The sequence below is a fragment of the Rhinatrema bivittatum genome, chromosome 6, assembly GCF_901001135.1.
Source record: "Rhinatrema bivittatum chromosome 6, aRhiBiv1.1, whole genome shotgun sequence".
NCBI classification, from domain to species: domain Eukaryota; kingdom Metazoa; phylum Chordata; class Amphibia; order Gymnophiona; family Rhinatrematidae; genus Rhinatrema; species Rhinatrema bivittatum.
This window is the reverse complement of record NC_042620.1, coordinates 93,942,757-93,956,935: the sequence shown is the minus strand read 5'-3', so window position 1 is coordinate 93,956,935 and position 14,179 is coordinate 93,942,757. Positions and strand designations below refer to the sequence as shown.

The following is a 14,179-nucleotide window of genomic DNA, read 5'->3' as shown; positions in this document are numbered from 1 at the left end:
TTCGGGGGTGGGCCGGGAGGGCGGTCCCAAGTCCCCCGGCACTGCGGCCTGTGCTGGGGGATGCCAAGGCGGCACACGCAAGTTACGCCTGCTTCAAGCAGGCGTAACTTGCACAACAAAGGTAGGGGGAGGGATTTAGGTAGGGCTGGGGGGTGGGGTAGATAGGGGAAGGGAGGGGAAGGTGGGGGGACGCGAAGGAAAGTTCAGTCCGAATCGGAGCGGCCTCGGAGGGAATGGAGGCAGGCTGCACTGCTCGGCGCGTGCAGGCTGCCGATTTTGCACAGCCTTGCGTGCGCCGACCCCGGATTTTATAAGTTACGCACGTACTTATTTAAGATCTACCTCAGCGTCTATTCCATGTTACTGTTGCTAGTAATAGCAGCAGTGGCTGTCAATTAATAGCAGGTAATGGACTTCTCCTCCAAGAACTTATCCAATCCTTTTTAAACACAGCTATACTAACTGCACTAACCACATCCTCTGGCAACAAATTCCAGAGTTTAATTGTGCATTGAGTGAAAAAGAACTTTCTCCGATTAGTTTTAAATGTGCCACATGCTAACTTCATGGAGTGCCCCCTAGTCTTTCTATTATCTGATGGGCCTCCAGGTCTGGGATTTTATTATAAGTTGGGCCTCCAGGTCAGGGATTTGATTATAAAATTAACATTTGCCCTATAGATTTGCTCTTCCCTTTGTCTTCCCTCTGTATATCATCTTTCTGGTAAGGAAATACATTTGTACTAAAATGAAAGACCATCCAAAATGAATTGGGCATTTTCACTTTGGTTCATTTTACGCAAAACAAATGCACAAGCCTCCTAAAAATCCCAGAAATGTTTGGACTCATTTCAGAAAATAGTGCATGCTATTTCTTAAAATGAATAAAAATGAAAAAAAAATATTAAAAAGCCCACAAGATAGAAAAATGAATATAAATGTATCCATAAATGAATGAAATGAACTGAAATGAAAAACATTTCCTGACACATCCCTACTTTCTGGCCCACCTTATCCATCCTGCTGTTTATAAGTTTGCCAGATTCCCCCAGAGCATTTTCCTCCTCTATGGTGAATTTCCTTTCTAAACAAGGAGAAAGGGGGGAAAAAAAGCAGCTACTGGGACTTTAGGTACATTTTCACTGTCTGCTGCATTGTCCGCTACACTGTCCGCTGTAGGCCAAAGGGAAAACTAAAGGAGCAGACCACAGCAGTCAGATCCTGTCTTTGGCAATTGGTGGGATGGGCTCTGCCAGCTACTGTGGTTCTCTCTCTTTCCCCAGCAATCAAACATGGGCCAGAAATGGTATGTACAGCTATACATACCACCCCTCTTCAAGCTCTGCTACCGTTTCTGTTGATAGGCTGTCCTTATCATGGGTGAAACATCTACAAGAATTAAAAATAGCAGAATATAAATTAATTTAATTCATTTTTAAGTAAATGTTCAATTTTTCTAATAAAATAAAATATTTTTAAACTGCTGCTAATTTTTTTGTAGCTCCAACAATCTGTGCTATCAAAATAAATAGAATTTATACATTATATTTTATAACCTTTGTTTTCTTTCTTTCTGATCTAGCACTAATGTATGCCAGTATTTTTGGGAATGTATCTGCCATTATCCAAAGACTGTATTCAGGAACTGCCCGATACCACATGCAAATGCTTCGAGTAAAAGAATTTATACGATTTCATCAAATTCCTAACCCTTTGCGCCAGCGGCTTGAAGAGTACTTCCAACATGCTTGGACTTATACAAATGGCATTGACATGAATATGGTATGCGATTATTTTATTAATAATAAAAAAATTAATATTAATCATAATAATAAATTCATAAACAAAGTTTACTAAATCATAGATGTGCTACTTTTTTCAGATTTCTAAATCTTAATATAATTATTGTTTATCATAATTCCTTTATTATATACTGCATATATTATAATGTAAACAATTGAGCTTTGGTTATAAAGCTGGTTATCTGAATTGGGCTAATTCTTATGAAATGCCTGGTAGGCATTCCAGGTATCATTTGTAAATGGTTGGCAACTCTTTAGGCTTAGATTTTCTGTTTTAAAATCAGGCACGTTACTTTCTCCCCCTTTTCCCTTCTTTTACATCTTTCAGTCATCAGTGAATATTTATCATCTGCCCTTATTCTTCTTGGAAGCTTGCCAAACTATTTGCTTGAAAATATTTATCATAATAAATAAACCAGGGATCAAAGGTTTTTCCTCATGACAATTCTGGGTCATTATCAAAGTAATCGGTTACCTTCCCAGACCTTGATAGAGTAACCCAGAAAGAAAACTGTTTCAAGATGTGCACCTGCATTTCAATTTTATAGTGTCACTGTTTAAGTTTAGCACTTTATAATCTATCACTGTCTCTCAATCTGTATCTTACTTTTTTGGAGTATGGGTCTTTTTCATGTGCTAGGGTATAAATGTACATGTAATTAATCACACATTTTTAATCCTAGATTAATTCAATGAAAACAATTACGGCTTTATATTATATAAAGCTCTCAGAGAAACATAAGTTAAAAGATAGCTATATGATATGTTATGATATTTTTAAAGATTTAATATCTATAAATGCACTATTTTTACAGATGTTTCAGATGTAGAAATTTCAATTCAATCAGCAGTTTACAAGTGAAAGCTAAGAATATCAACAAATGGAAGCATTTGTCTAGAAACCACTGTTACTAACCCCATGGCCATTTAAAAGCAGACTAAAAAGCCTTTAGTAGCCTGGATATGGTGACATGTCTCTAAACCATGTTTGAATATTATGTAACATATCTAACGTTTTAGAGAAACATTTAATCATGGTGTCATATTTAATATAAAACATTAGAGCAAGTATTTTGTTTAAAGTGAATGTCAGGGTGTCTCATTTTCAGACTCAATTAAAACTTTTGTATCATGATCATTCCTTGTAAATTGTCACAGAATATGTTTTGTTGCCTTTTACCCTTGAATTTGGTCCCATTGTTACACGTATAACCCAGAACTGTCTCCATAAATAAATATTACTTACAAGCATAACCTTATTCTCCTTTAGATTCTTTTAGAATATAAAGGCACAGTCTGTCTTCCCTCATAGTGACAAAAATAATTTAAAATTAACTACCTCACAGAAACTGTATCAACAAAAAACAAAATCAAGTTGGAAAAAGTATTTCACAATTGGTTAATCTAATACATATAAATGACAAAAATACATAGCATGTAGACAGAGATCTTTCCTTTATGGTCATCTTGCATTATTGACATCCTAAGATGATGATAGATGGATGGTGAGATAGAAATAAATGTGATAGAGAAACGATTTGCAAGAGAGAAATAGAAAACAAATATGGACTGTCAATAACGTAAATCATGAAATATAGTGTCTTCCAGATAGGAATAGTGATTCATAGAGCACTGTTAACATTTGAGGATAATGTTGCCTCTTGAGGTCATTATCCTGCCAGTTTGTTTCTGTTATCAAGCAAATGTGACAGCATATACTTTCCTTCTTTGATAGCAGAAAAAAAAAAGTTTAGTTTACTTTATTACAATTTCACTTTACATATCAAAGCAGTTTACAATACCAAACTTACAAATAGAAAGTCTAAATAATTATTCATATAATACATATTACATCAACAAAAGAAGGTTGATGTCATCATCTTAACTATTTCTTCACAACTGACTGCTGCTGAGCAAACTACTGATGCTCAATAATTTATTTTATCTCTGGTCCACATATTTTATCTGCTTCAATAGGATGTGATTTAAAAAATGTAAGGCATCTTACCAGTGTTAATCAAGCCTAATTTTAGACTACAGATTATCAGGAATCAACTTCTACCTTTATGCAGACAACATTCAATTCTACATCCCTTCGACAAAACACTTGAAAAAACAGCTTGATGTACTCTCTACCAAGCTGCAGTCAAGCTAGGTAGAGAGTATATTACACAAATCAACTCCTCTTTTACCTTTCATCACTCCAAATGACAGAAAATCTTCACTGATGTCAACTTTGCTGTTCGTACCTCTGACTATGTAGGTAAAACTGCCCCCAAAACCTAACCCAAGCCCCCCCAAACCAAATTAATAGTGTTCCCTCTTACAGTGGTATAAATAATAGAGTGACATCTCTCTCTCTCTCTCTCTCCTGCTTATTACCATTAACTCTTCCCACTTGCATACCAAATGTCACATTTGTGTGTATTAGGGCCTTATTGATCTGTAAGTTTGCAACCTATTCATGTGACAGACATTGGTCACACCTACAGCCAAGGGCCACCTGCCAACAAACTTGTTGTGGAATCTCCCCTCCAAAAAGTAGCCCATGATTTCCTTCCCAATGACTGCCTTATACCCCATTTATTTTCTAGCTAGTCCAAAAGTGACAAGTACGAGCTAATGGCATTGCAAAATTCTGAGATCCAAAGGGAGGATAGTAGGCTTTGACATTTGGTTGAAGTTTGGCAAGTCCAGGGAATGACAGAAAAGTTGGTTTTATCCTCATGTTGGAGATTGGGTGTCTGGAGCCTAATGAATGCTAGACTATATCTTCATAGAGCCATTAGAGTGACTGGGGCACTGAAGGAGGTAGGCTGCAGCTTCAAGGGGAGCTGTTGGGGGTTGTTGGTATAGGCTACAACTTCAAGGAGGTCAGCAAGAGGGCTAGACCATGAATTAGGGGCCATTGCAAGGTAGGCCTCATCTTTGCTAGGGGCTAAGATGAACTTCCCAAAGCTTCAGTGCTAAGGTTTTGAGAGCCCATAGGATTAGTCATGTGAGGAGATTCAGAGGTTCAAGTTACCCAATACTGCAACAAATAAGAGTTTGAATATATAGCAAACATGAAGGAGGGAGGGTGAATTCAGATGCCAGCATAACCTCAGAAAAGGAAGGGAGAAATATCTGTTGGGGATAAAATAGGAGGAGGTAGCTCCTTCCTGATCCCATTGGCCTTCATAGTCCCCAACTAATCTGGGACTCCATTGTGAATCTAGAATGGTCTGAATGATGAAAGACCACGTGGGGGGGGGGGTGCAAAACAAAAGGGGTAGGAAAAGGGGAAACTACAGATGCTAACCCCTCTATCCCTCCTACTGTCATGCCCAAGATAAATCCAGAGACTCACAGAACAAAGCACCATCAGAGGCAGTACGGAAGGAGAGCCAGATCTGTTGCCATATCAGTGATGGCAGGTTGGGATTCTGCTTCACCTACCTCTTCTTTATAGAACGCTGCATAATTTTAAATACTACTTAAGATGCAAGAATTTTTCTTGGTAAAACTGCTTCATTTACAATTTTCACTAAGATAAAGACAAATGACCTTGAGTTAATCAAATATTATGTTTGCATGATGTAAATTTATTATATTTTTTCTTAAAAAGAAAATGATTATAGGACAGATTCACTAAGGCTGTTCTCCAAGAAAAGACCTTGTGTAAAAGCTTTAATGAAACGCTTAAATAACTAGCTTTCTGAATGTTTATTTAGAAATATGTGATATATTTACTAGAGGTTTCTAGTTCATAATCATGTGTTTCTTTATCATTTGACTGCAATCTATGAATGATATTATTTTGAAAAGCTTAATAAATATATGCATGTATACTGTCTGAATTCTTGTATACTTATGTAAACCTTGTCTTTCTCCTGTTTGCTTCATTCCTTAATACATGGAATAACAACACCCACTGGTAAGAGCAGGAGGTATTTATGTCACATTTAATGCTTATGTAAAGTGTGGAGAATATCTGTTTTTGATGGGTTTAGAACTTATTATATGTCTCAGATTTTAGTTGGAATGTTTATGTCTTTTGCCTGACAAAGGGCCTTATTCAAAAAATATTTATTTCCATAGGCACATAATGGGGAAAAGTCCTTTTAGACTATGGCCCCCCACAAAAAGTATTACGGTAGATCATTAAATGAAAGAAATGGTGGAAAATGTGGGACAAATTGCAGAACAATGTAAAACTTAATAGCTATGCTAAACTTACAAATAATCACCATACTTTGCCACACAATTAAAATTTCTGTCCACTAAATTTTAAATTATATAGCACTATTCTACAAAATTTGGAGGTGTGCAAGTGTATACACTAGATTAGTTTTCAGTGGACAGAGTCAAATATACTCTTACGCAGCCCAGTTATTCTTTTTGTGGCACAAAGATAATTTTATGAGTGATGATTTCCAGAGATTCAGTCATTTATGTATCTCTGGAATTTTGTATAACAGACAATCTTCCACATATGGTTTACATGAGAAACCGTAGTTGTCATTTAAAATCCTGATCTTGATGACATTTACATACTTCTCATCCTGTATTATTTTCTTGCTGTGGACAGGTTCAGTTTAAATCGTGTGCATTCTGGTACTAAGCCTCACTGAAGAATTTATAGATTCTAAAACATGTGCACATATGACAGAGTTGCATGTGGTTTGAGTATATGTTTTTGCATGAAACATTTGCATTTGTACAAAGGGCTCCTCACCCAAATTTGAGAAGTAGAAAAATGTCTATCATTTTTTGTCAAAATCTACAAATAAAAATGTTCAAATTCTGCATTACAAAAACACAACTCAGAGGACTTGCCTATTCCATAATATGAGCAACCATGACTCGTTGGCCTTTTCCCACACTGGCCCTCTTTACAAATTATACCCACATTCATTATTATAAAAACACTGGACAACATTCTTAGAATCGAAAAGGCCACAGCTTTATTAAAAATAGAAAAATACAGAAATTTTACCCAAATCTGACCGAAAAACATTTTCTGTTAGTCCCAGTGGACATCAACATGCTACCCAGAAGGATTAACTATTCCCAGGCCACCTGGCCTGCAGCCATAGTAGCACATTCCGCACACCCTTGAGACTTCCACCACAGCCCAGTAAGGAATTTCACAGTGATGTGACTGCACTCAATCACACCAAATCCACTCAGGCTATTCATCATTAGGGATGTGCAATCATTTTTCCCAAATTGGGCAATTTCAATGGAATTGCCTAATTCGGAATTGTTCGGGAGAACCGAAAAAATTCATTTTTGGGTTAGTGCGCACTAATGGGAGTTAGTGCGAACTAACTCCTGATAGTGCGCACTATCTCTGCCATGTTAGTGCGCACTATCGGGAGTTAGTGTGCACTAACCTGGAAAAAAAAAAACCCAAACTGCGGGAAAAATGAAATTCCCGGGGGGGGGGGGGGGGCCTGAAACAAATCCTAACCCGAAGCACATCTCTATTCAGCACCAACAACTTAGCCCACCTGGCTGATCCATCAACACTATTCTGTCCCAAACTGTGCTTGAGTATTCCGCCATAGGCATGGGATAGAGAAACATATTGTGCAACTCCCCAAAAGATGTGGCCAAAGATTTCAAAAGCAGAACACCCTCCAAGGACTTTGAAAACATTATTTAAAAAATCCTGTCCAATCTCAGGTATATGAACCCTGCCAGATTCATAGAGTCCCTTACAAACATCACAGGACCATGCATACTTAACATGCTTATCCCCTTGTGCACACAGCCAGGAACCAAGTTGCTGAATAACTTTCACCCGACTGTGAGTCCAAAACCACTGTTCCATACAAGCATGTCTTAGAATGATGTTCAATGAACAAATAATAGTATGAGGTAGCCAAGCCATTATAGTAGACAAATTGTTCCTCATAGTATCCAACAACTGATAAGCAGACTATTTACACAAATCATTCCCACCAAGATGAACCACTAACAGTTCAGGCCAGGCCCATTTCCTCATTAACAACTGCATGTAGGAGAACAAGTGATTCCAGTCATCCCTCACTGTCCAAACCAGTGAACTCTAACACAATGCGAGGCCAAACCCAGATGCAAACCATAAGGACTTTGTAAAGTACCATATGTCCACAATACACAGAAATGATCCACAATCCATAGATTCTTGTCCCTGAGCCAGTGACCTGAAAATCAAACAATTTGAATGCAACATCCCAAAATCATAAATTCTCCCTTTTAAAATAGGACCCAAATACTCCAGCATCCAATGTGCTGTATAACCATGATCGATTGCCACAGAAGTCATGACACCAATACAGAATGAAGGTATACCCCCAACTACTACCCTCCAATCCCTGCCCGCCCCCCGCCCCCCAATGTTTTATGAACTTCAGAAAATTGATATCTAGTAAGGGGATAGTAGTCTGAATGTATCAGAAATTTCACCACACCCATGGCCCGCATTTTCAAGATGTTACTTATATTAGCCACTGGGCAGGTAGGTAACCTGGTCTCTGCCATCAATATCAAACACTCTTACTCGCTTGATCAGTTTTTAAATGATGGATTTTTAAACAAACCATACCCTCCTCAAATACAACATGCTCAAACTACAATCCAGTGTGATCTGCACAACTCACCAACCTATCCACCAACTCACCCACCCTAAATGCCTCAAAAATGGCCTGAACAAGCAAGTCTCATAATATGAGAAACAAATCTCAGGTATGTCCTTCCAAATTTGCAACAACAAATCATGAGTAATTTGGCAGCCTGCTATCCAGCACTGATGACATGCCTTCCCCCTCAACCAACCAGCTAACAAATACTTAACAATAAAGTAGTCTACTGGGCATCCCCAATCATGAATGTTGGTTAAAAATGAAAGGCCAGAAATGTGAGCCACAAGAGAAGACCAGGACAATCCAGCCTCCTTGATATAGGTAATATATTCCAACAATAATTCATTAGGCCCCATGACCAGTCCTTTAAAACCAAGAATTTTAATACTTGTTACACACTGATGTATGCTGCATCTCACATCGAAGGAGCCAACAGTGCTCTCATTAGCTTCCATGCTTTGGGACATCAAAAAAAATTGGGAACCTCTGCTCCACGCAGACCCACACCCGGCACAACTTCTGGAAGAGATCCTACTTAGAATGAGAAAGAAAATCAGCTATTCTGATATCAACTCCAGGTACATGCATGGTCCAAATTGTCACATTGTTGCAAACAACATAGCACAAATTCCTGTAGTATATCTGCTACCAATAAACATTTTGCAGACTGCCTATTAATGACCTGAATGATACTTACGTTAACACACCAGAATTCCACCTTTTAAGCCCTCAGTCTATTATCCCAGATAACTAATGCCACCACAAAGGGTAGATTCTAGCACAACCAGTGACTCAGGCCAAGAAGCAGCACACTAGAACAATAAACCCAAAACCAATTCTTCCCACTGCATCAGAAAACAAATCCAGATCACAATTAGAATCGTGATCACTCTGCCAAATACAAACACCATTAAAACTTGCTAAAAAGGTATCCCACACTTTCAAATGTTCCTCAATACGAGTAACTCAAATGTGAAGGTGTCTTTTCTGTACATCTGACATTGCTGAAGACCAATGATGCAGAAAATGCAACTCATAGGTACCATCCCACAAGCAAAGTTAAGACTCCCTACAAGACATTGCATCTGCTACAGAGTGAGTTTGCTCTCAATGCAAGTCTATTTAATTCTTTCAACTTAAAAATCTTGTCCATTGGAAAACGGGATACCATCTCTACTAAATCTAACTCAATACCCAGAAAAACAAGAGGAGTAAAAGGACCTTCAGTCTTGCTATGAGCGATAAGAATGCCAAATAAACTGGTCTCATAAAAAGAACTCACCATAAACTCAGCTCAAACTCCTGATGATCTTGGCCCGACAAATAGAAAATTGTCCAAGTAATGTACTATGCTACTAGATCTGGCCACATGCTCCATAATCCAATGCACAAAGGTACTGAACATCTCAAAATAAGCACAGGACAGCACATTGGCATGAACTTATCAAAATACTATTTCCCATGAAATTGAAAATCTTACAAAGGAAAACTTTCAGGATGCACAGGTAAGAGACAAAGCCGATTCAATATCTACCTTAGCCATCAGAGTATCCCTGCCACATTGGCAAACCATCTGAACAGCAGAATCAACAGATGCATAACGCACATTACAAAACTCCCTGGGAATAAAATTATAAATGGAAAAACCCACAGGAAAAAGCAAATTATGGATCAGCTGAGTTTTGCCTGGACCCTTCTTAAGCACTACCACTAATGGAGACATGATCATTCTTTCAAATAGATATTCAGAAAATGATCCCAGCAATCCTAGCCAATGACAACTCATCCAATAATTTCTGTTTACTATCATTCCCAACCTACTTACTGAAGCCAAATTTCCCCCTTCCAAAGGGCCACTATAAGAGATCCAAAAACTCAAAATAAAACCCTCTTCTAAAACAAATGCCACCTCCCTTTTCATATAACGCCTAAGCGAACTGTGCATAGCTGCAAACATTATCGGTGTAGGGGGCCCTATCAGAACTGACATTATTTTGTACTGCCTGCTGCTTACCCACCTAGGGAATAATTACTGGAAGCACAAACTGAGCAGAAGTGCTTAAATTTACAGTACTGAAAATTGCATTCTGTTCGATTAAACCGCCTACAGACAGGAGCAGACCAGCTGATATTTTCCTTGGATGATAATTTCCTATAACCTATGAAAGGACCACCCCTGATAAGCAGAAGCTGCCTGACTCACCAATTGTGCTTTACTGGTGATCTGAGTTAGCCAAAAGCCCACATCTTGCGTTCCCCAACACAAACTTGTTTTCCTTCATCTTATCTCTAAAACGCTCATGATAATTGAACCAAACCCATCCCTTGTTTTTGTGTGCTACCAAAATCATATCAGCATAAGCACATAAAACACCATACTGAGAACGATCATAATGACCAACAACACTGACCAAATGAAGAAAACTGTTAGGATCTGTGGGTATGTGGGCCCTTTGACCGAGGTGAGAGATGGTACTACCCAGGGCAGGAGCCCCACTGAGCCTCACTGTCGGGAGACGAGGTCTCGGTTGTGGGATCATATACAGCAGAGGAGAGTAGGAGAGAGAGAGAGGGTGACCCCCAGGAGGTGGGGCCACGGAGCAACAGCACAGGTGCTGACATCAGACTCAGCTCGGGATAACTGGAGTCAGGCAATAGGTGCGGCACTACCCGAGGAGCGGGGGTGCCGAGCGAAAGTACAGTCACTGAAGTTACATGGGGTCCATAGAGATAGTACACAAGAGGTTCCTCAGTTGAATCACATCTCTCAGGAACCCATGACCACCCAGGGGAGGAATGGAAACCTCCAATAAAGATATACCCCCACGACTGTGGCCCCCAGACCCAGACCCAGAGTATACTTCCCCACACAGGCTCAAACAAGTCACATGTCTCCTCCAATGCCATCTCCCCACCACTTTGGCCTCAAAAAATGATACAGCCAGAACCCCCCCGAATCTGAACAACAATGACTGCATATACCCCACACTGCCTCAGTCACACAACAAGGCTCATCAGATGATATCACCCTGCCACCAGACACAACCACAATCAAATCCCTGCCTTACCCATACCTCAGCATTTGCCTTGTGATTCACTGCACCAGCTCGACCTCTTCCCACCACCGGTGGCTCTACGCTCACATGGTTTTCCTCCTCAGAGGCCTACAAGACAGCCCATCCATGACTCTTTCATCTGCCAAGTATAGCAAAGATAAGCCAGAGGGTAGAATGCAAACAAGGAAAAATTAGATGGCATAAAGGGCCAGTGGCATACTTACCACCTGTCATTTATATCAGCCCCTAAGACAACCCTTTTTTCCCTTGCTGCACTGGGCTGCCACCAATCAGGGAAAGGAAACAACAATTGATAGGTTTGAATGCCTCAGCACAGCAACAAACCCACCCCTAATGGCCCTAACACTTCACAGGCCCCAATTTCTTCTGGGTGCAAACAAGGCCAAATCTAGTGCCCATATTATCATGGGCAACCAGAGATATGGCTCTGCCTTCCTGCACAGAAAAAACAAATACACCTATTTTATGTAAGTTTCTAGTACATTACTGCTTCATTACAGTGTGCATGAGCCTCATTTTCCCTTTCACAATATCTAGTTAGGAAAATAAATTTGTGCCATGTTGGGTCAGAGTCAGACCATCCTTTCTCCAAACAATGACCAATCCAGGTCATTAAGTACTCATCGTATCCCCGGATGATTCTCCTGTTGTCACCAACATCTGTTATTGGGAGGTAGAAGGGGTCTGAGTACACTCCAATTGTAAGGTCAGTTCAAATTAAAGACTCAATGCTAAAAATGCTTGTCTGCCCTTAAATTATCATATTGCTCTTTTATATATGCTCAGGAACATTTATAAGGTCTTATCCATTAGGAATCAATTGGGAAATGAGGGTTAATTAAAAAAATACTTTTTATTGCGTAAAAACTAGTTTTCTATTTATAAGGTAATAGCAGATAATGTTTTTCAGGACATTGAGAAATATCTCATGTATATTTATCTCACAAATAAAGAGGGGCTTATGCACACTTTGACAAGACTTCTGGGCAGCATCATTCTATACGGTTCACACAGTGAACTCAATAGCTGCCGTAATGAACCAATGGGCACTATTGTAGCGCTCTTCTGAGTCAGCAAATGGTATATGATTGGAGTTAGGAACCAGGGCAAAAAGACATACCCATTATCCGATACAAATGTGCACTGATAGAGATATATAATTTACAGTATTAGTTTCACACTTCTCTCGCGACATTATACACAAAGACTGATTCTATTCTATGCCAGCCCACCAGAACTTCATCCCAATGGTCATGACCACAAAATACCTTACTATATGGGCAAAATAATATGACCACATCTATCACTTTGTACTTTGTGTGTAGTATAAAAGAAGTATACATTTTATGCAAATAACTGTATATAAATTCATGTCATTGAGAAACATATGTATGTGGTGGGGCTAGCTAAAGCTATAAGTAGGTCATATGAAGAGTCCTGCTTGCCAATATTGCAATGTACTATATCAATAAGGTACGTATCTTTAAATATCCCTATAGTCCTGGGGATCCATATCCCACAGATATGTGCTGTGTTTGATAGTGAAGAGATATATATGTGTTAAAAATTTGCATGTAAATAGGTAGTGTATAGAGTACAAGTGTGAGAAAAAGGGAATGAATGAAACAATGAATACAAGAAAAACTAGGCCCAAAATAAGATGAAAAAATATGCATATAATATAGGTAACTGTAAGCATCAAGGTAGGTTATTTGGTGAATCAACCACTATGTGTCATAAAACTCACAAAAAGAAACAGAAGTAAGAAGTATACATGCATCAACAAATGTTAATGCAAGAAATGTATTAATGGACTTTGTTATTCAAAATTTTTAAAAAAAATGCAGAACTGTAGATGTAAAAATATGCAAATTCATGTTGAAATCTAAAATTCAGTGATCCTGATTTTGGGGAAAATGAAGATGGTGATTTGTGTTACCAGGCATGATTAAGTAATACTGATCCTCATAGGGGTCATTTTCAAAAGGATTTACATAAATGACCTTTTAAAAATTGGCTGTGGGGCTGTGCACTTAAAAGTACACACAACAGCAATTTTGCACACACTTTTTTGTGCACTAAAGAGGTATTCTGGGGTACAGTTGAAGCAAGGATGTCAATTACATGCATACAAAGTTATACCTGCTCCTGATCAAGTGTAACTTTGTATGTGTACGTCAAACCTAGTTCTGCACACACCCACACATTTTCAGAGGATTTATGCATATAAATCCATTTTGAAAATTTGGGCAAAAGACTGATGGTAAATAGTACTCCTATGCAAACTGAAATTATTGTGTCTATAAAAGTAATGCTGAGAAGAGTAAGCTATAGACCAGTTTCCCAAACCTCTTCTGAAAGCACAGTCTGGTTTTCAGGATATCAGTAATGAATATGTATGAGATGGATTTGCATACATTGAAAATCAATGCATGCAAATCTTTCTCATGATTATTCAATGTGGCAAGCCTGAAAACCCACCAGGCTAGGAATGCCTCCAGGAAAAGGTTGGGAAGCATGGCTATATGCCATAGGCTTTTATTTAAAGCACAGATTTGTGTGTGCTTTGTGCAAACACCACACATGCATTACTACACATTATACACTAAAAAAAAATGTTCAGTTTTAGTCAGCCATGTTTCAAAGTAGTGGCCAGAAATTTGCATTGCAATCAAAGGAACAATCTGCTT

General features: G+C 38.8%; 1 protein-coding gene across 2 annotated transcripts in view; it reads left to right on the top strand.

Moving 5' to 3' along the window:
* The window catches only part of KCNH7 (potassium voltage-gated channel subfamily H member 7), a 324,631-nt gene that overhangs the window by 173,290 nt on the left and 137,162 nt on the right, over window positions 1-14,179 (top strand). For both annotated transcript variants that reach the window (XM_029605617.1, XM_029605618.1), the window contains one exon: window positions 1,582-1,781. In XM_029605617.1, coding sequence (XP_029461477.1) covers window positions 1,582-1,781 — 200 coding nt within the window. The remainder of the gene's footprint in view (window positions 1-1,581; window positions 1,782-14,179) is intronic.